Here is a 25,064-nt window from a genome sequence, read left to right on the forward strand (position 1 = left end):
GAAGCTTGGCCTCCATCTTTTGCTCTTTGAAGGGATCATTAACAGGAGGAAAGCAGGGGGGTCAAGGGACCCCTCCACACTCCAGATAGAGAGGTTTCATGTAGCACTTGATTAGGCATGCCAGAGGAATGTAGGGTGACGTTGTGTATGTGAGTGTGTGTGTGTTTTTTTTTGCATGTGCACGCGTGTGTTTGTTTTTGTACGTGCACGCGCGTGTGTGTGTTTTTGTACGTGCACTTGCTGTGTGTGTGGGCTGATAATGAGAGTGCAGGCGCCCACCGCGGCTTGACAGGCCAATCTGATAGTGCTGATTTGGGCTGTGAGAATGGCTCTTCACACCCCAGGTGTTGTCTGCAAATGAACAAAGTCACCAGGAAAAACTCTCGTCTGCTTTGTATTCCAACGATATCAGCATTCTGGGAAAATACCAGGAGATAGAGTAACTGATACGACTGACAACGATTTTGATCAGTTTCTCTTCTGGTCAGCATCAGAACGATAAGACCTCGTCGCTGTGTCGGACGAGGCTATTAGTGTGCAGGATGACCTCCGACCAAAGCACCGCAGCTTCCTTGCCATGCTTAATGACTTCATCACAATGTGCGGTGACCTCATTACATCTGCATAATGAATTCATAATTGTTTGTGGTGACTTCATTACAGTGTGGTGTGACCTCATCACATGGTCCTGTATGCCATTTCAGATAATTGCACAGTCTTATCAAGCTGTGCCTAGAACGTTCATCCGTACTACAGCACTGTAAACTCCCAGAGGAAATCTTAAATTGTGACCAAGGTGGATGTAATGAATTCTCAGAGTAGGGCTGTTGGATCTCTAGGTGTGGTCTTCCTGTGACACAGGGCCGGTCTGACAGGGCACCAGATGGCAGAGCAACAAGCCACAAGGTACAGGAGAGGGCGTGAGAGTGTGTGTGTCTGTGTGTGTTTGTGTGACGTCAAGACATGGTGTTTGTGATCCCAGTCTCAGTCACCCGTAATGATGCAGATAAATGACTGCTGGTGTACAGAGCTAGAAGCAGTCTGTTCTGCCTGAAAATGTCAGAAATGGTTTATTATCACACAGCTATGTCAAATGTGTGAAACTGTCATACCTATACTCATTTGTAGATGATTTGTAAACTACAATACAGCTTACTTTACTGCCATTCCATGATGTCAGTAGACATGCCTTTTTATTTTATTATAAAAATAATAAAATATGTTTAATTCTGCTCCTCAGGTAGGAAAATCCCAGGTCACCGTTGAGGATTGAGATGACAACGAGCAAAAATGCTGCCCTCGTTCTTCTCTGTGCTGATGAACTTCACAGAGAGGTAAGGCAAGACACTGTAGTTCTAACATGCTTTGGCAAGAGACTCGCAAAACCCACATAGAAGTCTGAAGGGCTTCATGCCAGCCGAAACACGTCTGTTTGGAGCTGAGGATCATGTAGGACATTCCGTCTGAATGCACTCCCCCTCCAGCCCACTTGGAGGAGTAGGCTACTCAGCTGCACTGTCTATTAACTAGGCTCCCAGGTCTTGATTACATTAAATTGTCTGCATTCATCATGAGAGCAGCAAGGCAGCCCCAGGGAAAGAGAGATATGAAAATGAAAAGGCCAGCACTTCAGTGTCTGTGTGTGTGCCTGTGTGTGTGAGAGATGGTGTGTGTGTGTGCCTGTGTGTGTGAGAGATGGTGTGTGTGTGTGCCTGTGTGTGTGAGAGATGGTGTGTGTGTGTGTGTGTGTGTGTGTGTGTGTGAGTGCTGAGACAGAAGAGGCCATAAAATGTAAATGGCTGCTTATCCCTGCTGAGTGTGCACAGCCCAGAGAGACAGCGACCAAGAGGTTCGTTTAGAAAACCTGGCTTATGTTTCCTACTATACAGTATATTGTGGCACAAAACTAAATCCTATTGTAGCGTATATTGTGGCACAAAACTAAATCCTATTGTAGCGGGGTTTGCTCGTTTAAGATTAGCAATACTTAATTTATAATAAAGTATGTAGTTCTTGGGGGCACCACCTCTTATTTGTTAAAGGGACAGAGGAAACCTTATTGAATAATATTGAATAATACCCTTCGTAATAATCAGTGTAATCTTAAGTAGTGAATTCTATGAAAGTAGAGCAGATCAGATAACGTGAGGGATAACGCGAGTATTATAAACAATGATTTATTTAAGGAAATGTAATTATAATGAACAAATACCAGAGAAGTTATAGGTTAGTTGAAAGTGAGTTGAGTTGAACTGCATACGGTAGGTCCTAAACTATGATGAGGGTTGGTACAAGATGGTAGGTTGAGAGCGCGTGGGGAGGGGGAAGGGAGAGAGAGAGAGAGAGAGAGAGAGAGAGAGAGAGAGAGAGAGAGAGAGAGAGAGAGAGAGAGAGAGAGAGAGAGATAGGCTTCTGGAGAACAATGGGAGAGTATGTTAACTAATCCTAACGAAAGTTAGGTTAAATCATTTGCAAACTAAAATCAAACGTAACAAATTAAATCACAATATGCCAATGTTCACAAGTAAGAAATGTAGCAATATCGCAGTTACTGTTGTCAGTTTGAAGAAGAAGAGTCAAGGTTACGTTCGTCGTTGTCAAACGGTTAGAGCAAAGGAATCTTTCGTTCAAGTTCCTAGTGGTCCAGTGAGTTGCTGATTGAGAAGGATAGGTCAGATGTGTCGCGAACACTTCCGGTGAATCCTTGCGAAAAAGCCAGGATTGCTTGTGCGTCGAGGTTTTATAATCCTTGAGAAAGGGGGGTATCCTTTTGGAGGTGAACTCTTTGATTGGTCAGTTACTCCCACCTGGGCGTCCATCCTGAGATTGACGTATGGGTGTGAAGTGGTTGATAACTTTTCAGAGTTCAGCTATTTCAAATGTCCATGTATTGCTTATACTTCGAAATATAACAATACAACATTAATAAATGGTTTAGTTTGTAGATTAGAATCATTTTGATATCAAGATTGACTGATTTATCATAACAGGGAAGGAAGTTACATTAAAACATCATATTATATCAACACAGCATTAAAGGGAAAGCATACATTATAACACATCAACTACTGTCATTGAAATAGTGTCCATGAGCCATGTAGTCCTTGAGAATATGTTTGTAAATCCAGAAAAGTTAGTTTTTCCTTAAAATCCTTTGTCTCCATACTGTAAGGCCATTTTGGTCTACCTTCTGACCCCATGCTGGGCCAGAAGCTTTGAAGCTCCTGCTCTGGAGATAAGGACAAGGGGGAAAACCCCCTTTCTCCTTGTCGGGGGTAGGGGAAGGGTGTGATGGTACGTGGTTTGTCTGTTGGCTCTGCTACACTATGTAAGCCAGAAAAGTTGTGCATTATTATTACATTACATGGCGCACACTACAAGTTGGCACGTTTGCAATCATTAATCAGAAAAGTACACAATATATGGCCTTTTCGGCACATAGCCAGATTAACTAACATTGAAATACTAAGACATGTTATTTCACAGAATGCATAATGGAAGCTAAATGTTCAGTTTAGCTAAAGAAGCACACATGTTACAGATGCAGAAAGTGTGTATCCTTTTTCATAAACGATTACAGAAGTAGGCAGTTGTACTTTGAAATGTAATACTTACGGTAAAAGTTGTGTGGTCAGAACTCTCAGTAATAAACGAAAAACGATATCTCCCCTCGAGCCCCATTCTGTCTAGACTGGCATGGATTGGATTTTTTATGTCTCCTGGTTAATGTTTTACTGGGCATGGCTGCAGAGTTATAAACGCTGTGTGAAGGTATCACTGGTGATTCAGCCACTCTCTTGTTAGCCTTAGCTAAGATTTGTGGTTGGCTGGTATTGATCAGAGCTAAGCAAAAGGTAGTGAAAACTGAGTCTTAAGTACACACACACACACACACATTGATATAATAATTTCATTGTGGACACATGACTTTATGGCTACGTTTTCTTGACTAAATGATCAATCATGCCCCTGTCACCAAGGTTACTGTGGGGACTATTATTTGTTTCACTCATCTAATATTATCTTGAACTCTAATGGAAAACCTGCCAAGAAAAACAATGACCATAGGGATCCAGCTTACCACAAATTCACTTGCAGTAATGTTATGATATAATGCAACAATCATTAAATTTTTGAAGCCTTATGGAGACTGTACTGTTGAATAAATCTGCACTTCAACCTCATAGTTATTTTATTGGAATTACATTTAAAATGACGTTTCAAGTCCTTGCTTTTGACACACGAGGTTGTGTAACACAGTTTTGCAGCATGGAGGTCAGGCAGACATTGTGTTTATGGTCCCCATCTAACAAGAGCAAAACAGTGTCTAATGCATTACAGTGTTATGCACCAGGGTATGGTCTAATGTTCTGGGCAAAATCAAAATAATTTGGCAATTTGTTCACACAATTTATCCGGAATTTGGTGAGATCAGTTTCACCATTTGTGTGGAATTATTGCATAATAAGGCACAACCATAATGCTTAGTAATATGGCTGCTCCCTATAGCCAATCAGGTGCCCGATGGTACGAAAAGGGGTTGTGTGAAAAGAAAGGAGCTGCTATGCAAAGAATAAGACAACCGGAGACATGGCTGAGATGGAAGTACTAGACAGACAGTGGCTGTCAGTGCATGTTAGTCTGCCGTCTCAAGAACACCTGACTAAAGCAAAACCACAAATGACCTCAGACGGCGTTTGGAGGGATAAAGGCAGGAACGTCTCGTACCTCAGGTAAGTGCTTTAAGCACAAGCTTTTGTCCATGTGAAATATATATTGTCAATTGATGTGCAAAACCATATATATATATGTATAATGCATTCAACTGATTTGATTTTTGTAATTGGTCTGCCTGAAAAATGAATACACTTCAAATAAAAAAAAAAGACTAAAATGACTAAATGTAAATCAAAAGTAAATGATTTAGAAATCATCGTCATGTCCACAGGCTCTAGAGTCTCGGCCTCCGAGTGCAGCGTCTGGGTTTGAGCTGGACCGTCTGCACGACCACTGGAGGGCCTCCGTCCCTGAGACGGACGTCTCCTCTGGGGGATCTGAGGAAGGAGAGGCCCATGTTGTAGAGCTATAACTTTGCACCCTGCTGAGCCAGGAGAATGGCACACAGGCCCAGTAGACACGAGTGAAATAACCTGATCGTTTACGCAATGGAAACCCTTGCATTTCATATTGCTCTCTGAATTCACGTGCTTGATTGACTGATTGATGTTGTTTATTTCAATTGTGGCTTTGGAAATAAACGACATTGTGTAAGAACTTGTCGATGGCCAAGAGGTGATTTGGGAGGAGGATGAGTACCGCTCTGCTGTCCCTCTCCTCCACACCCATGACCCGCAATGCCAACTCTGTGACAGAATCTACACAAACACACCTAAGGTGGCTTGAAAAATAGCGAATTCCCACCGCGTTACCCATTGGAAGGCTGTTTAAACCAAGAGCAGGAAGATGGTCGCAGCCATTACTAGAATTGTGTACCACTGAGCCTGATTTCTCACTTTGCGACATCAGGCTACCCTGCCAAGAAAACATGATTATTTCATGCCGATAAGAATTGGTGCACGGAAATGTGACAATACGCATTGCCCGAATCGGATGTCAACAAACATGGACACACAAAGATGCACACACACGCACACCCACACAGTGACACAAACACAAAGGGAACACAAACACAAAGGTGACAAAGGCAGCGTGGATGGAAATGAGAAAGTTTCAGAGGATGGAGTGAGTCAGGAGTGAGGGAGAGGAAGTCAGTGTGTCTGCAGACGAATATTTCCGGTAGATTAACATTGTCACCCTGTGGATATTTCTGTGTTTTATCCACTGGCTCACTGAGCAGCCTGATAGCCTCTCCTGGATTCATGCCTGCCACAGATTTTAATAAACGATACAGACAAACCGGAATACCAGCCTCTCTGGGCAGCACTCTGAGGTAACACAGGGATGTATTTAGCAGCAAACACATGGCTACAAGGTGGATTCATTTGTTCCTGGCAACCATCCACTAGTTATGGCTCGTCCATCTCTTCCTCTATGTTTGAAACTACCTCGTCTATACCTTTTATGTGTGTTTGGGTGAGAACTCACGTCCGTACACAGGGCAGAATGTGTCTGCAGGGTGCACCTAAACAGCCACTGTTTCAACACCAGACCCATTTAATCTGACTTTATCACAGATTTGATAAGTTATAAATTATTGATTGATGCTTAGATGACGTCTACCAGTTAAACACTTTATCCTTTTACTGAAGGCCCATGTAACTGACCCACCTTATTAACAAAGGTATGGGCCTGTGATAATAATCTGTCTCAGGTACGAAGTAGTAATTTCCTTGGCTGAATCGCTCGATCAGATTTCAGACTGGCGTGACGTTTATGTGTTGTTAGACTGAACTGAAACACAACTGTGCAGAAGGTCAAACACACACTGCAATCTCTCTGTTAGCAGACCGACTAAGTCTGCCACTAGATATGAGAGGCTTAATCTAAAAAAGGAAAAGTGATTAGTTCAGTACAGCCATTGTGACTTCCAGTCTGCAAGTATCTCCGTCTTACCATAGCACAGACTGTACTCCTCCACCCTCCTCGGCCCCTTCCAGACAGCTGCTCCTCCCAGCCCTGTCTAACATGAAGGTAGGCTGGCCGTGTGCAGAGTCAGACCTCCCTCTTACCCTCCAGGAGACACAGCTCCTGTCCCGTTGATCTGAGCTGAAGAAGGATCGATGTCAGGGAAGAGCTGGATCCTTTGCAGCTCTCTCCAGCTCACAGCTTCTGGCTGGTCTGCTGGTGCTGGCAGCCTGCATCCTGGACACCCAGGCTGGCAGCCTGGTACCTAGACGCTGGGCTTGTAGAACTGTGAACAGAGCCCCCAAGGGCAGTGTCCTCGCATTGACCCCCCCGGACTGCAGGCATGGAGGCTGGGAAAGACACAGAAATGAGTTGCTCCAAAGTTAGCATATCCAACAATGTACCATAGATTTGTGTGTGTGTGTTTTGGGGGGGGGGGGCTTGTTGGTGAGAAGGGGCCCATAAGACACACAGACTGTCAGGGACATGCAGATGGGAGCTAAAGATGAAGAGTGATAGATGGAAAAGCATTCATGCATGGCAAAAACATGTTTGATTAAAAACATGATAACTCTTTAATGGGTACGATCAAACCAACTGGTCTGCTCCATCAATGAACCATGAATTTGAAGCTACCTGCCAGCATGATGTCAGTGCTCTCTTGGGAAGGTCTAAAAATAGTTCAGTCACAAACGTCTCTATCCCATTCACAATGAGTCATATTCTATTTAAATAGACACCACATGCACACACACATTGACACACAGGTAAAACATGTGTGGTAAAACATTGACACTTTAATGAAATAATTATTTAATTAAGAAATGGTCTTAATTCCTGCATATTGAAGTGTTATGAGTGCGAGGAAGTGGGCCCAACATGGCACAGACAAAGAGACAGACTGACATTCTAGAATGTTCTACTCCATGCCACAATGCTCTCTTACAGCTGTGCCACATTTCCAACATGCTCATTAATGCTCATGCTCATGCTGTTTCATTAGTGAATACATTATTCTTTGTCATGATCACATCCTTACTCAGTGAACCGAGCTCACATTCAAAAGTGAGCATTAATTATTTTATAATCCTTATTGCTACACAGCCACGCAATTACAACTCAGACTGACCTTCTGTATAGACGGGATTCCAGCTAAAGACAGTAATTGAATTGCGGAGTCAAGGCACCTGCTTGTCCATTTGCTCTCCATGTTAATTACAAACTTTTTGTAGGTTTATTTCTTTTCTCCTCTCAGTCTCTCGCCTCATATCATGTTCTGAGCTGGTGTCATAGTTTGCGTGTCATAGCTCAGCACATCATATGCGACAGAGGCTGAGGCTAAAACAAGAGAGCGTCATAACCACTCTGCATATTTGAACAGAGCATTAGTCATAGCAGTATTTTCCCATGGTCACAGTGCAGTCAGACAGCACACAAATTGGCAGGAATAGCGACGGTGTGTATGCATGTCTCTGTATATCAGGGATGTGAGGGTGTGCTGTACTCATCGGCAGACAATGTGCAGTATTACCTGAACTAAGACAGCTTGTTCCCTCTCTACTGCCATCCCTGGAAGATTACAGTGGACAGGAGCTAATCAGAGCTGAGCAGAGTGGGGTGGGGGGGGGGGGGGGGGGAGATGGGACACCGTGCCTGCTTCCACTTATTAGAAAAATCAATCAATCAATCCAGGCTCCATGGTCTCCAGTGAACATCTGAGGTCTGTGATGTTTACCAGTTCTGACCTGCCTGGGCTGGGTTACGTGACCTGGCATAGCCCCAACCCAGACATCCACCACACTATGTGACCTGGCATAGCCCCAACCCAGACATCCACCACACTATGTGACCTGGCATAGCCCCAACCCAGACATCCACCACACTGGCCCTATGGATACACCGTCTGTCTGCTCCGGGAGCTCATCCTTCCTCCAGCAACACCTCACTGGGTCCCTCGGCCAACATTAGAACACTCCCCACCTACCAGCCCCATCCCCCTCCCTGAGTCCCCATGCCAACAACCCTCACCAACACAGTTCTAGTTCACCTAGTCTTCCCAGGGTCAGAAGGCACCTTATGATGATGATAAGAATAATTTGTTTTCATCACAACCTCCTGTTATTAATCTGCATGAACAAGCACAGAGATGCCAAGGACAAATATAAATATATCTAGAAGAATAGTTGCAGTGAGAGGAACAGTGATTAGACTGATTAATGATGTAATTAGCCCTAATTGTGACAGTAACAAGACCCCTGTGCCAGCTCTTTTAACGCAACCGCAAGAACAATGTGTGTCCATGTGTGTGTGTGTGTGTGAGAGAGAGAGAGAGAGAGAGAGAGAGAGAGAGAGAGAGAGAGAGAGAGAGAGAGAGAGAGAGAGAGAGAGAGAGAGAGAGAGAGAGAGAGAGAGAGAGAGAGAGAGAGAGAGAGAGAGAGAGAGAAATGTGCAATAGATTTGATGGAATGTGTATTTTAGCAACAGAAAATGACATTGGCATCTGAGAAATGTAGGTATACAATGTTTTGAACCAAACCCTGAGGTTCCACACATTAGTTTCAGCTTGGCAGTGTGCTGCTTGGAACCTTAAAGGTCTCCTTTAAGGTTTAAAGGATACCTTAAGAACCTTCAGGAAGAGGATTTTATGTGGAATCGTATTCGTTCTTTCATTACAATACCATCCTGCCTCTCTGATCCTCCATCTAGACCACATACCCCAGTCACTGCAGCCACACTGGTTAATAATGTCCTCCTCAATCCTTTGATGCAGGGGTAAATTGCACAAATCACAATCAGATGGAGAGATCAAACCACAGTCAATTAAGTCTAGGCCTAAGGAGTCCCAAATCCTTTTAATAACCACACACATACACACACGCACAAACAGTTCATCAGTCAATCCCCCAAATGTATAAGAATATATTCACAGAAAATATATCTTGAATCATCTAATTGAAACTCTCCTTCTCATTCATGAATTCACATGACCCCTCCAAAAGAGCAGACCCCATCCTGAGTTGTTCTTGGGCATAGGTCAAATGAACTGCCCTTTGCGTTGTGTTGTTTGTTTCTCAAACGTCAATGGCACTGGGTCGCACTACCCTTATCTTGATTCCACATCAACGATTTGTGCCCGTGACAACCCTGAACCAGTGTCTACTTATCGAGCCAGGCAGCGTGTTTCAACATTCCAGCTCTTTCCATTCCATTATTCTGCTCTCTTTCTGTCCTCCTCTTGCCTCTCGTTTCTACATATCTCTCTATTCTGTCTCCACCTCTCTCTCCGTCTCTCTCGCTCTGTTAATAATCATCATACATCCCTCCCATTGAATTGTGCTCCCTCACACTCTCCTGTTTTGTATACAGGTTCTGAAATATATTTCATGCCAGAGCTTTGACAGTGCTATAGCTACCTCCTGCAGACTCCTTCTGATGTTCACCCTCTCATGGTTTATTCCGAGCTCTCTCTGATGGGAGTTTGTATTGATGCTGATGGTCTCCTTTAATCTCTACAGATTCTCCTCCAGCCTTTAGTTTAAGACTGGTGTGAACGATTTGTTTGCAGCTTTTTGATTAGATAGCGAGATAGCAAACAGAGCTAGATAGAAACACACGTAGATGAAGGTAGAAGCAGAGAGCGAGATTGAAAGAGAGATGTATTAATCCAGACAGGAAAGCAGACCATGTAAACAGGAGGCATTGAGGGTTTGCTCGAATAAGGACCTGGACAACTGTAGTTCTGGCTGATAGACTGGATGCCTTGGGGATCATAACAACCAATCAGCACAGTTCTGTGGTCTCATGACTGTGACAACTGTCACTCAGACTGCGGCTGACAATGCAGAAACTGATAGAGGACCTACCTGTCTGTATGTCTGTCTGTGTCTGTCTATATGTCTGTCTGTGTCTGTCTATCTGTCTGCCTGTCTGTGTGCAGTACATTTTAGAAGGAACTTACCCAAAAAGGAGCCACATACGAGCTGCTTGTCTTGGTCTGAGTTCTGGGATGTGATTCCTCTTTCAGAGTTGTTGAATGTACGTCCCCTACAACACACACTAAGCAATCTACTATCTAAGGGCACAATTATATGTAATTAAACAAATTGTCTTTGTTTAGGCTTCTGTTTATCACAGGTCTGCATTTAGCTGCCTTCTATTCCCTACACTCTCTCCTCTGTGTTACAATGCAGCTCTCATTCTCTTCTCTCTCTCTCTCTCTCTCTCTCTCTCTCTCTCTCTCTCTCTCTCTCTCTCTCTCTCTCTCTCTCTCTCTCTCTCTCTCTCTCTCTCTCTCTTTTTCTCTCTCACACACACACACACACATATACGAACATACACGCACACACACATACAAACATACACTCAAGCTGTAAGCTGTCTGGTCAGGTTTCTCCTCTCCTGGAAGAGGTCCTATCAGAAGAGGGGAAAAACAATGCTACTGTAATAAGCAGCTGCATCACTCTACTCACTGCTGTGGTTGTAATGGAGGATCCATTTCGTATCTATAAAGAAAAGAAATCTCTGAACTCTCATCCCTCCACCCCCATCATTCGTGCTCAGTGGAGGGTGAGTGATGGGGAGAATGGGCGTTAAAAACAAAGTAAAATGTCTTTCATCTTTGTGAAAAGAAATGGCTGGTGAAATGTGACTGGTGAAATGTACTGCTTTCGTAAAGAGGCAGTCACAAATCAAAAGAGAGGGGAAAGGGAGGCTGGTTGTGAAGGGATCATCAGGGGATACGCATAGGCTACACAGACACCTCCGCTGCTGCCTGATAACTTATAGTAAATGGTATTTTCCAAATTAAAAGATGTAAGGCAATATATAGATTGTCATGGATACTTAGCAAGATACGGAGAGTGGTACTATAGCGCTGTATAGCTGGCCAGTGATCTTTGTGGTAGGCCAATTTATGTTTCAGTAATCAGGTTTGTGTCAGGACCCAGCTGGGGGTAAGACCTGGTTAAACACTCAAATCTGATCGGAACTTGTTTTTGCGATCAGCTGGTGAATTTAGGCTATTTACGCTGAATGAACTACATCTTTCATCCGTTATGGAGAAATAAAGCAGAGCCTTATTTCCAACCAATATTATAAAAAAACAGCGTGTGTGAGTGTTTTTGTTTTGTGCGTTGATGCGTTGCGTGAATACCTACGTGCGTGTTTGGTGTGTAATCTAAGTGGGGCAGAACATATCCTCGGCTCTTGAGGCAGACTGTCATTCGATGGTGGCTGCGCGCGGTTACCCTACACGCTACAGACAGTTCTTACTCGATCGCGGTAAGGACTGCGCTGGAATCTCTCCGGTCCTCCGCCAGGGATGTGCATCTGGGCACCTCGGGACAGCCAATCGTTACCATCCTCAACCTCTCTCCCTCCGTGGATTTAATCCGACCGGTTCCGATTTAACGGGATGGCTGGCGCCAAGAGCCTTCTGAAAATGCCGAGGTATGTGAATGAAGCCTGTGCGTTTACTTTACTGTGGCGATGTCACGAATTGAAGTATCCTATTCTGGAATGCCATGTAATGCTCTATTATTTATGGCAATTTAATTAAAACAAAAAGAAAAACATCTACATGCTTACGAGCTCAATATTAATGAACCTAATTTAAACATGGGGTTAGTAAAACATGTTCTACCATATCCGGAAAAAAACTACAAATATTATCAAAACAGCAGCTGCAAGTCGTGCGTCTTGGCTTATTAAAGCGGTCGTTGGGACAAAACATAGGCTACACAGTTAACGCCTGTAATGAATGAGATATCAGATTTGGGAACTACATACGAGTAGGCTTTGCCAACATTACAAAACGACTATAACGAAACAACTATAAGTGTTCTAAATGGTTCAACATCTTTTAAGCACACAAATTTTTATAACGATTGTCATCCTTTTCGTGAGGAAATATAGGCTGCAATTAGAGACTGAAGAGCACCCTGGGTCCCATTTGCAGTTATGTTGACATGAAGTGTCTGTCACGCATTTGACATAATTTACATAAAATCATGAGACACATAGGCACATCAACACAGGAGACCCAATTCATCACACAGATGTTTCAAACAGACCCTGTTGTTTTGTAGTTGTTTGTAGTTGCTCTGGATAAGAGCGTCTGCTAAAATGACTAAATGTTTTCTAGTGTACTGAAGCGAGGATTCCAAGTACTGTTAGGTTTTAGTAGGTTACCACTCGTGAGCCGTGACGAGCTCAACAAATCTCCAAGCAATCCTGGCAAAATGCCAAGCCTTATCAAAACTGAGTTGAGTCTGTCCTGTCATCGGGACGACGCGTAATTGAGTGCTTCTCATATGAAATATGGAACGTGTCTCTCCATATGTCTCAGCGCGCAAAATTATAAAAATGTACAGTCAAACGTCACTGAAAATGGGTCTTTAAGCGGCAAGGTCGTGCGCGCCATCCAGGTGTAGCCATGCTGCGCACTGGGGTTGATTCCGTCACATCATCTCACAGCATAGGCTACTCGGTTTTTGTGTTTTTCGTTTACCTTATTGTATAAAATATTACACCATTTTCTTACGTGTTTAGCGTAGTACTTTGGCAGAGACAGGTTTTAGTATTTCCATACCTGGTTTATTGCCGTTAAGGCAAAACAAGGCCAGTATATTATTGTGTGACTGATAAGATCAGATATAAATTTGACTAGGTTTCGATCTGAAATGTCTAATGCAAACGAAAGTAATACATCTAAATATAGCTGCAAGCAGCAATGGCGGATTCCTCCCTAAGTTAGCTTACCATTTAGAAATTGACATGGTAGAAAAAAGGACCTCACACATGTACGCAACATTTCAAGGCAATTGGATCAATGGCTGATTTTAAATTCTTCTTAGTAGTTTTTCACAAATTGTCACAGTAGAGAAAAATACATGATGTAGACATTGTGTTCTTGAGACTCTTTTAGTTTCCCATGAGCAATAAGCCATGTATACCAATTTGTATATCAAGACTCATCTGGGAAACATAAACAGATATCATGGCTGTTTGTTCTGAAGTGTGGGATCTAAATATGTCTTTGGCTGGATATGTAACATGGTTTCTGAGACGATGTTCTAATGTGCTCCTGCAGTAATTTCCAGTTGTCAGCCATGTTGGAAGCGTCGGCTGAGGCTGACGGGGTCAGCAGCATCACCTCAGACACCACCCTGGGCTCCTCCATCACCGCCTGCAAGAAGGTACTGGAAACATAGTGTGTGTGTGTGTGTGTGTGTGTGTGTGTGGCTGAACCTGCCAAGTAGGTGGAGTCAGGTGTCTGAACGGTTAGGGAATCGGGCTAGTAATCAGAAGGTTGCCAGTTCGATTCCCGGCTGTGCAAAATGACGTTGTGTCCTTGGGCAAGGCACTTCACCCTACTTGCCTCGGGGGAATGTCCCTGTACTAACTGTAAGTCGCTCTGGATAAGAGCGTCTGCTAAATGACTAAATGTAAATGTAAATGTAAGTAGGCCTGGCACCAGAGAAAATTGGAGGGACTGGACTTCAGGGGGATATCGAAGATTTATCACCTGACTTTGTCTAAAGACAGTTAAGCATTGTGCTAGGAGGTGAAGGATAGATTCAATTGAACCTCCCTGTGGCCCTTCTCTCCCTCCAATTAAGGTGTACTAGTCAATATCCCTGTTTGTTCACTCACTTCATTAGTGGACAGGACTTTATGTTAAATAGCTCTCTAATGAAGTGCTTCTTGTACTGTTTGTAACATGAAAAGCACACTGTGTATCGTATACTGTAGGGTTATGCGACCCGGCGTCGTGACAGATAGTGATGTAGTGAGATCTCCCTCTACCCAGGGAGACACACGCACTGGAGATTCAACACAACATAAATTCTGTGTTAGACCATGGGGAAAAAAAAAACAATGGGCAGACTCAAGGTATCACCCTTCTACTATGGTCATTCTAAGTATTTATCAATTGAGATTCGAAAGATGCGGTACATTGTTTACAAAGCAATACACTTTTCATACGATCAATCAGGAAGCAGCATGTTTGTGTGGTACTCTCAGCACACATGGGAAACCAGTGAACAAGCCCTTGTCTCTGCTCCATTAAAACAGCAGGTCAATATTCAATACCACTCAGGAGATCAATGTGTCACGTTGGTCAAAAGTACTGTGGGGATCAGTGTGGTGACACACTCTGTGCCCGCTGAGACCATCCCTAGGACACAGATCAAACTTAGCCGCTACGTCAGTCGAGTGAGTGACTTGACATTGTATTGATCTCCTCCAAGGCCAGTTATCTCCAACAAAAGGGTGGGAACAGGTCAGTTGTTTAATCATTCAGATGGTCAACATATAGACTTTTAGGTGAAGGTGAGCGGAAGACTCAGGGTTAAGTGTCCATGTGCCCGTGTGTGCGTGTGTGCCTATGTTTGTGTGGGCGCATTTTTTGCGTGTTACCTCATGCACAGGTGTGCTGCTGTGTGTGTAGCTAAAGGAGAGTCATGTGGTGTATATACTGTATGTATGGTAAGTGGTGTGTTGTCTGTGTGTGCAGGTGCTGTGCAGCAACAGTCTGCTGGACTCTAGTGAATACTGGCTGAGGAACAACAAGGTGCTGTGCAGAGTGAGCCTGCTGGAGGAAGACTTTGACGGGAGCTGCACCACTGTGAGTAGCCTGGCTGTCTATCTGCAGGTCAAAGCCTGGATTTAGCTGCACTCTGGGGGCTGGCCGCTCCTTAGTTACTGAACCAGGATAATCGTTGTGAAACTGCTCATATGTGACTTAGTTCTGTCTTGTAAACCACCAGCCAGACCAGGAAAACTAAATCAACCCAAACTGTATATATATAACAAGTATATTTGTAACGTATGATTCTGTGGCTACTTTTCACACTAGGGTGGATAATAATGCTCATGATTTCACTGGTGTGAAATTGTTAATTGTTTAATTTCACTGATGTGAAACTGGTGTGCTGTGTGTGTGTTGTGAATTGTGTGTGTTTTCATGTTTTGTTGTGTTAAATACTTTATTATACTGTATGCTTTCATCAACAATAGATTTTGAGATTCCAGGGACTCAACAATAGCTAGTGCCACATTTAAAATGTTTGAATTTCAGCAAGGCACCATTTACTCTGCTTTTAGGCACAAAGGACTGTTGTTGTCATAATGACTTAAATTGTCATTACACATTTGTAAAAAAAAAAATACCAGCTCAATCTTTATGTTCAAAGAGGAACTGGAACCTGGAACTCACCAGTTCCAGGTTCTGTGATTCACCAAGATGTATTAGGTTATCCATAACTGATGCAGCCTGTTCAGCACCATACCTTTCATATTCTAATGTGAACAACTGCCTTGATACTGCCTTGTGATGGATTGCCTCAATCCACTATTGAGCTTTTCCTTGCACAAGGGATTGATCTAAACAGTAGCTGTGGTGTTGAGGTGTGGGAGCTGTACTGGTCATCTCTCTCCGTAGACACACTGTGGAGGTGGAGGTGAAGAGGAGAGAGGCCAGGGAAGAGGAGCAGCAGCCAGAGCAAAGGAATAGAGTAGTGAGAAAGGGCAGGATCTGGAACAGAAGAGGGGGAGGAGGACTGGGGCAGGATCTGGAAGGGGATGACTGGGGCAGGATCTGGAAGGGGAGGACTGGGGCAGGATCTGGAAGGGGAGGACTGGGGCAGGATCAGGAAGGGGAGGACTGGGGCAGGATCTGGTACACAGGGAGGAGGAGGATTGGAGCAGAGGCAAGAGTCTCACAGGATTACCCTCAGTGCAGCTCTACACTGTATCACCTGAGCTCAGTACAGTCAGGATGGACACGGCTCTGCTGAGACATTGATGGATGCTAGTTTATTCACCCTTCCAGAGAGGGAAGGGATCTAAATGACTATGTCAGTTTTAATGCCATCTGCTATGGAGGTCCGTAACAGGATTGTTTATGTCATTGTTAATATTAAGCTCTAAGGTGAGGCACTTTGGCTGATGCCATTGACATCCAGTTACAACGGGATTGCTTTGTGTTTTGTAATACATTGAGCCATTACATGACATGATGTCTTTATTACGCGTTGAAGGACATGTCACTAAGATTAATGATTGAGCCGTGGCAACTTGCAGTCGAGTAGAGACTGTGCAAGATAAGCACTGTGCGCTCTCTGAGTGAAGATGAGGCAAGTGTTTCCCCTCCACAGACTTCTAAGTGTTGTCACCTCATGATCAGTCGTTCATGTTTTAATGCATGAGCTCACACTGAAGTGTTATATAGCTGTTCCAGTCATAAGAAATCTCACCCTTCCCCAGAACTGAAAGCCAGGAATCTTAACTAAACTAGAAAACTGCATCCTAACTGAACTTGTGTACAATCAATACAAGTAGTTCAGCCGTGGGATTGGATGACATCATCCTGTCTCTGACCACTCCTCACCTTCTACATGCTCTCCTCATCGCTCTTAATGTTTTGAGAGCGAGGGCGTCCAAGAGGGAGCGGTCATCCGCAAGCTTTTTCCAGGCCATGTGCTCCTGAGGATATGAGAGATCGCAGGATGGAGGCCTGTTTACTCAACACACCCCAAGGCTAATGGCGAGAAACTGAAGGCGGGAGGCTGCAACCCTCCTCTCTCCATACAGCTGGAGGGTGGAGGATAGAGAGAGACCTCCTCTCTCCATACAGCTGCAGGGTGAAGCCCTCCTCTCCTAATCAGGACCTGTCATCGGGCCCAGCTCTAATTGACCTTTTGGCAAATCCCTGTGTTTGGCTGTGTGTGAAGTACCCTGGAAGGAAGAGCCAGGTGCCGGTAGCTCCACATGCTGGTCAAGAGAGATGTCCGGCTGATGTGTGAGGAGACCAGGTCAGGCAGGTTCAGCTGCATGGAAGGTCGTCAGTAATGAGGCTCGAGGGGAGCAGCCCCATCTGCTGTCTGAGAAGGGGTAACTCACCTCAGCGGATCATTCTGGTTTGTCAAGGGTGTGTTCCCTGTGGGTGGGGACTTGCAGTGCAGGCAGTAGGCAAGGCAGGCCTCCTCAGCACTGTTACACAACAGTCCCAGTAGGACACAGAGAGGGAGAAAGGCTCAGAGACCGGCCTGCAGGATTGCATAATCATCGCAAGGGTACACACAGAGGACACAGGCACAGTGACTGTGGGCACTGGGTGGGGTGTGGGGATTTGAAAGGGCTTGGGTGTGTGCACGGAAAAGTGCTTGAATAGGAGGAGGAGAGCATAAATGTATGTTTGTAAGCGTTTATGCCACACAGCCTGTGATTGAATTGAATCCAATGGAAAACTGAGGGAAAAGTGTGTGTATGTGTCTGTGTGTGTGTGTGTGTGTGTGTGTGTGTGTGTGTGTGCATGTTAGTGTGAAAGAGAGGAAAAAGAGATAGAGTGTGTTTGGGGGGGGGGGGGGAATTGTTGGATGTTCGCCAGGCTTCTGCAATTAAAGCATCCCTTGGGCCAATAGAGATTATGTGCCCAGCTAGTTGAGGACAACAAGCCCCTTCTGTGAGGGTCTGAGTGTAGAGCCGATTCACCTCCAGGGAGCCCTCCAGACCATTACCAGGCTAGCAGGAGGTCAGCTACAGCCTCTGTCCCCCGCCTCCAGCCTCAGCTATCTTAGTACACATTTTAAATAGACTGTGAGTTTTCAATGTTGTTTACAGTAAACCCATATGTTCTCCATGTTTGTGTACCTTCAGGGTTTTCCCTGCAAGCCGCCTAAATTATACCTGATTCGTCATCAACCAGCTGAGCTCATTAGTCAAATTCAAATTCACTCAGAGATTTCGATTGGTTGCTGCACTGACCTCGAGGACTGCTGAAGATTAGAAAGACAAGTCTTCAGAAAAGGAATGTGTTTTGAGAAGCAGCGTTGTAGGCTCTCAGCCCCGGAGACTCAAGACAATCTCCAGCCCCGAGACAGGACGCTCTCTTGAGGCTCTATCAGCCTTAGCGATGGCAGGCTCATCCAAGCTCTTTGACCCAGTCTCAGATAAGGGAGGCTCTCTCAGTCCATCGTAGGGAGGCAATGACTGGATCAAATATTTCATAAGGGCAAGCCGTTTTCATGCTGCCCACCTGATTGTGATGGGACAAAATTGTTTGTCCTTGGTAAGGACAAAATAATGGATATCTCTTGTGCTCTCACCCTCGCTCCCTCCCAGCCATCCTTCCCATTCTCCTTCTTCCCTCCATTCCATCCACCTCCAAAAACAGATGCCTCGTCTGTGAGCAGACTCGGTTCCTGAACAAATTAAACGGGGGGGCATTTTTTTTCACAAGAAGGGCACGCATTTACAAAGCATGTATGAGAGTCAAAATAAGAGCAGACCTGCATTATCTGCAGGAAAGTGTAGCCATCTCGATATCTAATTTAGAGCCATGATCTAGAAGGTGCTGATTTTGCGACTGCACTGCTAAATATACAGTATAATAAAAGTCCCTGGCTTCAGACTAGAGATGAAGGGATGATGGGAGCAGACCCATGAGAGTTTCAAATCCTCTCATGAATCGACTGGCCGCACTGTTGATAAAAGACAATCCTAATCATGGGGGATTATTTTCTGCATTCCGGGGATTATTCTGTGTCCGATGATGCTGTTGATGTTTGAGTGATGATGCTTCAAGTTGAAAGAAGTGACTTTGCTGAGAGGGTGAAGTCCTCCTGCAGTCCTCCTGAGCCGTGTTCCTCTTTCCTCGGCAGATCTGCTTCGTGAATCTGGACCAGACCAAGGTGTCTCAGCACGATGACGGCCGTGTCAAGGTGTGTAGACCAGCCCCCAACCCACCCCCATGCCCGGTCCTTCTCCACTTCTTTCTACTTGCTCTTTCCTCACCACCCCTCTTTTACTCCTTCACCCTGCACACGCACATACACACACCCTCCTATGCCCTTAGCTCCCCTCTGTCAAACACTGTAATCAGAGGCGGTGTTGCCATGGATTCAAGATAATTAGCCTGATGAAGAGGGTTGGTTTGTTTAGGTAATTAGCGGGTTTGTGCAGGTTGTTGATGGTGAAGGTGGGCATCTCTCCCACAGAAGCTGGCCTCGGTCTCTCCAGATCTACCCAAGCTCATTGGTTCCCTGAGTGTGCGCCTGCCCAAGGAAAATGAGATCCTCCTGCTAAGTGGGCTGGAGGCTCCTGACAGCTGTCACCCAGACCCTTCCCAAACCAGGGTGAGTCACACGGTTCACCCATCTTATACTCCTATTATCTGTTAGTAGAGCTGTCAACGTAAACAACAGTGTTGAACACAAGGTCTGTGTATAAAGTAGTTTAATCATGTGTGTGTGTGTGTGTGTGTGTGGCCCGGCCCAGAGAGGTGCAGATGTGTGTCTGGTGCAGTGTGCCGGGGGCCCGCGACCCATTGAAGCTGACAGTATCATATTTGAGATCAACAAGTTCCTGATTGGGCTGCAGTGGGGTCAGGACAAACAGCCCATGGGTAGAGGGGCGGGGCCCCGTCTGGACGATGACACCAACCGTTCCATCTCATCCATAGAGGATGATTTTCTGACGGCCTCGGAGCACCTGGGGGATGACAGCGAGGACGATGGCTTCAAGAATGGTAGGACGATAAAAGCTCTTGTTGTTGTGGTACTGTATGTGCTTTCACTGTAGAGTCGAATCATGAACTAGACTAAAAGCTCAAGCATTGTTTCTGTTTTAGAAATGTGCTTCTTGAAATATATCATTTGTGTTTACATATTGAGGTTTCCAATTACATTTATATTTTAAGAAAAAAAAAAGAAAAAAATATTCAGTATAAAGAGGTTGGGAGTGGCAATATTAAATACTTTTTCTTTAATTATGTATTTGTCAGATCATAAAAAAATATGTTATTTTTTGGACCTTCAGTCGTATTCAAGGTGCCATTAGAAACAAATGTGAGCTGATGAAGCATAATGCTCATTCATGTGAAACAAGCATTCCCCATTGTGTAAGATTCAGTAATGGATTTATAAATACCTTCTAAATAGGCAGCTTAAAATGGCACTGTGTATTTTCTTTGTGAAAGAAGTCATGTCATCATGCTGTTGTTCTGCCAGTCTCCTCAGTATACATTTACTTTAAATTGTCACAAGAATCATTTCCCTCTGGTTGTAAATGAGAGTGAGTCTAATATTTTCTGTTCATGCATCTCCATTAAAATGCAGTTTCCCTCTCCTTTGCATGGCCTGTGACTTTCTATATATACACCCCCCTCATTCTGGCTTTGCTGCCTGACTGTGTGCCTGCCCGCCTGCTTTGCTCACGTGACATGTAACTGATAAGAAATACACTAAAACAGATCAATGTTTGTCATCATTTATGCGAATGTGGCCCTGAGCTGTGCAGCCACCAGTCTCCACTGATCTATAATTAATCTTGCATCTGAAATCAGAGCCACAGCATCATTCAGTCTATATATTATTTATTAGTAGATGTGCCAGGATAAGAGTTTGTCTGTTTGCTTCTTTCAGAACATTGTTTCTACAGGAGTCAGGTTGGAGCCATTGAGTGTGTGTTTATTGATAGGGTAGCTCCAGCTGGCTGGGGAACACTGGGACAGTGAAGGAGCTCCAGTCTAACTGGAACTGACGTGTCTTTCTCCCACAGAGCCTGAGAGCAGAGAGGTGGCAGGGAGCCGGGCAGAGACAGCCCACAGGGGTCGGCCCGCGGGTCAGAAGGCACGCCTGGACGAGCGCCAGGACAGCGAGGAGTCTGAGGCGACCATCTGTGCCCCGGCGAAGAAGAGAGGAGCTCATCCATGCAGCCGCTACACCAAGGAGTCCGCCGGCCACTACGCAACCAACCTGGCCGAGTCGGTTCTCCAGGACGCCTTCATCCGCCTGTCTCAGGACGAGCCCTCTTTCGTCCCGGAGGTCGCTAGGAGCATGTCCCTGAACAGTCACCCAATCCCCTTTCCCCATCCCCAAGCCTGCCCTTTTGAGCTCCCCAAGATCGTAATCGTACAAAGCCCAGACAATGCCGAGGGGTCACCGGAGTGGCCAGGACCTCAGGCCTCTCATCTACCGGCTGACCAGGTTGGCCCTCCCCAGGTTGGCCCTCCCCAGGCTGGCCCTCCCCAGGCTGGCCCTCCCCAGGCTGGCCCTCCCCAGGCTGGCCCTCCCCAGGTTGGCCCTCCCCAGGCTGGCCCTCCCCAGGCTGGCCCTCCCCAGGCTGGCCCTCCCCAGGCTGGCCCTCCCCAGGCTGGCACAGCAGAGCCACACAGGAAACGTGGCCGGAGCGGCCACACCTCCAAGCCCCTGGAAGTGGCCCTGGCATGTGCAGCCAGCGTCATTGGAATCATCACCAGCCCGCAGGCTACAGAGCAACTGACCCTAGAGCCGGAGGAGGAGGACCCAGGAGGAGAAGGGGAGGAGGATCCAGGAGGAGAAAGGGAGGAGGACCCAAACGGCACTGACTACTCCTTCTCCTCTGCCATGTGTGGCATGGCCCAAGTGGCGGGGGCGATAGCGGTGGTGGATCTGACCGAGGAGTCTGGCGAAGGCTGCGAGTCAGACGAGTCCTCTGAGGCGTACTCTGCCTCGCGCGGCCTCATGAACGCAGCGCAGGCGTCCACCGCCGTGCCCCTCCACTGCAGCGTGGCCGAGGGCAGTAGCATCGAGAGCTTCAGGGCCAACATTGCTGAGGTCCTCCACAAAGAGGCCGCAGAGGTCCTGGCCCAGCCTCAAGGCTACAGGAGTCTAGCTCACCTGCTGGAGACCACACACAACAAGATAGTGGATGGCATCACGTGTCCCAAGAAGTCCTATGTGGAGGAGACAGAGGTTGACGATTTCATCACCGAGGTGGCAGACAGCCTCTTCAAGCACGCTCTAGAGAAGGCGAAGAAGAAAAAAGAACTGGAGGCCCCGGGCAAAGACGTCCCAAACCTCCAGGGCTTTCTCCAAGAAAGGGTGAACAGTTTGCTCTTTGACGTCCTTTGTCTTGCATCAAAGAAAATCGGTGACATTTCCAAGTGTAATCTGGGGTCCGTCGACTCACAGGAGGGGGACGCCTGCTTCAGATCCAACAAGGAGCGTAGGGATCCATTCAGCCAATTGCAGCAATTCACTGGCTCCCAGCAACCTGACCATAATTCGAACCTGACCGGAATGTTCCACCACACAGAGAAGTTGCCAAAGTGTTCGGGGGAGGTGAAGTATGGATCGGACGAGAAGGAGAGGGAGGGTGAACCTCCTGGATCTCAGAGCTCACCACTCCACATCATAGAGCTACACAGACATGGTCCGACTAAAGCTCCGTCTGCTAAGGACTTCTGTGAAGTGCAGTGCCGGGGTATGGTCAGAGAGCCTCTCAGTGAGGTCTGTGTACTAAGCACAGAGCGGAGAGCCAGGCCTGGCAACGATAGCAGACAGAGTTCTCTCACCCCTCAGTCCTCCCTGTCTTCCTGCCAGGGAGCGCTACTCTCTCTAAGGATGGACTCGGAGTCCAGGACGCCAGTCACTTGCTTCGCCGACGACCTGGCCACCACGGTGGTTTCCATGGCCACCGAGCTCGCAGCCATCTACCTGGAGAACTCCAGCGGCAAGCAGCCGTGGTTCTGCGCTCTGAAGGGGGCGTCCGGGGAGGGCGCCGAGGCGTACCTGCTGCCCTGCCGCTCCGCCCTGCGGAGGAAGGAGGGCCAGAATGGCGGCGTGGCCTCCAAGAAGCACCGCCCCCCGCGCCTCAGCGAGATCAAGAGGAAGACGGAGGAGCAGCCGGAGTTGATGGAGCGTCTGGTGAACCAAGTGGTCGACGAGACGGTCCACCCGGACGACCCCCTGGACCCCTTCGCCCTGTTCGCCTCCGAAGTCACCGCCAGGATCATGAACTGCCCCGAGCTCAGCGTGGTGGACACCTCCAAGCCCGGCCAGCCCCGCTGCAGGCTGCCGTGCGAGCGGTGGAGCCGGGGCAAGCCGGCCAGCTACGAGAGCATCCCAGAGGAGGACGCGGACCCCTCAGGGGCCCCCAACACCCTGGGGCCCGGCAGTCGACTGGGCCAGAACCTGAGCAGGGGCAGCTCCATCTCCAAGCAGTCCAGCTGCGAGAGCATCACGGACGAGTTCTCCAGGTTCATGGTGAACCAGATGGAGACCGAGGGCAGGGGCTTCGACCTGCTGCTGGACTACTACGCGGGGAAGAACGCCAGCAGCATCCTCTCCGCCGCCGTGCAGCAGGCCGCCACCAAGAAGAACGGCCACCTCAACGTGCGAGCCCCCTCCTGCCTGTCCAAGCAGTCCAGCACGGAGAGCATCACGGAGGAGTTCTACCGCTTCATGCTCCGGGACATGGACAAGGAGAACAAGGACTACCGCATAGCCAAGACCAAGGAGTGGAGTAACAGCTTACAACCTCCGTCCCTCCGGACCCCGTTCTGTATCCGCCAGTCCTCAGTCCCCGACAGGCGCTCCTCCGACTCCAGGCTGACCGTGAACTCCCCCGTCAAAGCCAACTCTTTCGATGGGTTCGCCCGCAACGTCCGCGGAGACACGCTCAACATCTACCCCGCGAACTCGGCGTCGGCCTCGGGCCTGTGCAAGTCCGACTCCTGCCTGTACCAGCGAGGCCACACCGACCAGATCACCGACATGCTGATCCACGACACCTGGTCCAGCTCTATCGAGTCCCTGATGAGGAAGAACAAGATCATCGCCGACCCAGAGGACAGTATAGACCTGGACGGAGCAGGGGACCATCCTCATGTCCAGCAGCACGCCAGCCGTCTGGCGGCAGACATTATGGAGGCCGGGAGGTCGGCCCTGGGAGGCCAGCAGGAGGCGGGTGGGGTGACGACTGACCGGAAGCAGCACATGCCTGTGGGGGAGAAGAGGAGAGGCTTCAAGCAGTCCCGCCCCAGCTGCAGCCGCAGCAGGGCCAGCCAGGAGCAGGCTGGCGGGGGGGTAGGTGACGTCAGCACGCCCCCCGCGAGGGGCACCAGGGAGGTGCCTCTGATCCACATCGAGGGCGATCAGAGGGACGAGCTACACAGGGATCCAGGAAGGGCTGACAATCACCCCCGGGACTTGGCGCCACACGTGACGTGTCAGAGGCGGGCAGACAGAGGGTTGGCGAGCCTCAGCAGGTAAGCCCCCTCTGCGGGGGGTCTCTATATCTGATGCTCCACCTGTGTGACGATGCTTTCACAGACCCCTTCAAGTCTGCAGGGTAGTCGCGTTTCAATTACAAATGGTCATTCAAGCTGCGCTGGAGCAAAATCTCACCCAGACATAAGTGAAGGGAGATTGGCCTATCCAAAAAAAGAAGGCGACGTGGACGCAGGTTTCTGTCATATTGTCTGAGAGTAATAAAACAAGGGTAACCTTAGAGGTTTGAGATACAGACGACAGGTTTCACAGGGGAGGGATACAGATCATAGGCTGTGTGGAACTAAAGAAAAACACAAAGTATTACTGTGAGTACTAGGATTAGAATAGTTCCATCCTTGGTCAGTATTCAAAGTGGTTTAAGAATGCAGTAGACTGATATATAAATAGAAGTGTAAACCCACAGGGAGAGAAAGCCAGGCT

At 47.1% G+C, this 25,064-nt stretch overlaps 1 protein-coding gene across 6 annotated transcripts in view; it reads left to right on the forward strand.

Annotated features, from left to right (window-relative positions):
- sphkap (SPHK1 interactor, AKAP domain containing) overlaps positions 1-25,064 on the forward strand; it is a 55,507-nt gene that overhangs the window by 26,409 nt on the left and 4,034 nt on the right. For 2 of the 6 annotated variants that reach the window (XM_062473004.1, XM_062473009.1), the window contains exons 2-8: positions 1,241-1,334; positions 13,676-13,781; positions 15,104-15,214; positions 19,251-19,310; positions 19,587-19,724; positions 19,867-20,116; positions 21,148-24,619. In XM_062473004.1, coding sequence (XP_062328988.1) covers positions 1,291-1,334; positions 13,676-13,781; positions 15,104-15,214; positions 19,251-19,310; positions 19,587-19,724; positions 19,867-20,116; positions 21,148-24,619 — 4,181 coding nt within the window. In that variant the 5' untranslated portion in view covers positions 1,241-1,290. Of the gene's footprint in view, positions 1-1,240; positions 1,335-11,287; positions 12,034-13,675; positions 13,782-15,103; positions 15,215-19,250; positions 19,311-19,586; positions 19,725-19,866; positions 20,117-21,147; positions 24,620-25,064 lie in introns of those variants that run through there. The other 4 variants (XM_062473007.1, XM_062473006.1, XM_062473008.1 and 1 more) reach the window with 4 other exon arrangements.

This window comes from Osmerus eperlanus, chromosome 11 (assembly GCF_963692335.1).
Source record: "Osmerus eperlanus chromosome 11, fOsmEpe2.1, whole genome shotgun sequence".
Classification (NCBI taxonomy): domain Eukaryota; kingdom Metazoa; phylum Chordata; class Actinopteri; order Osmeriformes; family Osmeridae; genus Osmerus; species Osmerus eperlanus.